The sequence below is a fragment of the Penaeus monodon genome, chromosome 22, assembly GCF_015228065.2.
Source record: "Penaeus monodon isolate SGIC_2016 chromosome 22, NSTDA_Pmon_1, whole genome shotgun sequence".
Taxonomy (NCBI): domain Eukaryota; kingdom Metazoa; phylum Arthropoda; class Malacostraca; order Decapoda; family Penaeidae; genus Penaeus; species Penaeus monodon.
In genome coordinates this window covers 42,813,836-42,814,794 of record NC_051407.1, presented here as the reverse complement: position 1 = coordinate 42,814,794, position 959 = coordinate 42,813,836, and the positions used below count along the sequence as shown (strand labels likewise).

The 959-nt window shown below is 44.5% G+C and overlaps 1 protein-coding gene across 1 annotated transcript in view; it reads left to right on the top strand.

The window, feature by feature from the left end:
* LOC119587178 (xaa-Pro dipeptidase-like) overlaps positions 1 to 959 on the top strand; it is a gene marked incomplete at its 3' end in the record, with an annotated part of 115,986 nt that overhangs the window by 5,161 nt on the left and 109,866 nt on the right. The window contains 1 exon segment of the mRNA XM_037935943.1: positions 740 to 941. Coding sequence (XP_037791871.1) covers positions 740 to 941 — 202 coding nt within the window.

Sequence of the window (959 nt, the reverse complement as noted above, 5' to 3'; positions counted from 1 at the left end):
CATAGGGCCATGCTATTTTAGAAGAGATAAACGAAGATAAGCCAGCTATCTTTCTTTGAATGACGAACATCGAAGAAGTTCAAGTGGACTGTTACCTTGTATCGATTTCTGTCTTAGTAATGGCTTCTGGTCTTCACCGATATATAAAAATAAAAAGGCAAAAAAGTTATTATATTTTTTACTGATCAGGTAAAAAGTGCTATTTTTTTGCATTCACTTCGGTCATAATTTTTGGCTTCCGATTTTGTGATTGGTATTTTCAGTCTCGTTCTCATGTTAGATCTCTGTAAATCCATGTATGTTTGGATTTTTTTTCTATCTGCGAAATGTATGCACAAATTTGATACGATGCATTAGTGAAGAAAGAATGATATTCTCCGATTTTGAGTGGAAATGTGGGATGTTTTACCACTTTTCGGGTTCGATCTTGTATTGCTGTTGTATCCCTCAAAAACTATTTTCGTAAATGTAAAGTATGAACACTGGGATGTGAGTTTGCCTCCCCCCAAAATCGGGGGCGGGGGGGGGGTGCTTCTCGGGCTTATAGAAGAGAGAGTTCATGCCTAAAAGATGTGGGTAATGTGTGTATCCAGAATTCCCAAATTCTGCATATTTTGCCATTTTTTTGGGGGGAGAAAAAAGGAAACGCTTAGCTGAAAAATGAGCTGATTGGCATTCGCCGTCACTTTGAAGTAGAATACGGGTAATGACTAACCGAGTTTCCTGCCATGCCCCTCAGCCCTCGCTACCAAGACGGCGCCGCCTACTTCGACATGGGTGAGCACACCCTCCGCGTGCCCATGAGCCTCCATGCCGAGAACCGCGAGCGCCTGTGCAAGCGCCTGAAGAACCGCAGTGTGCCTTCGGGAAGCGTCGTCCTCCTCCAGGGCGGAGAGGACACCACCCGCTACTCCTCGGACATGGAAAACGTCTTCCGCCAGGTAGGCTTCGGATATCCT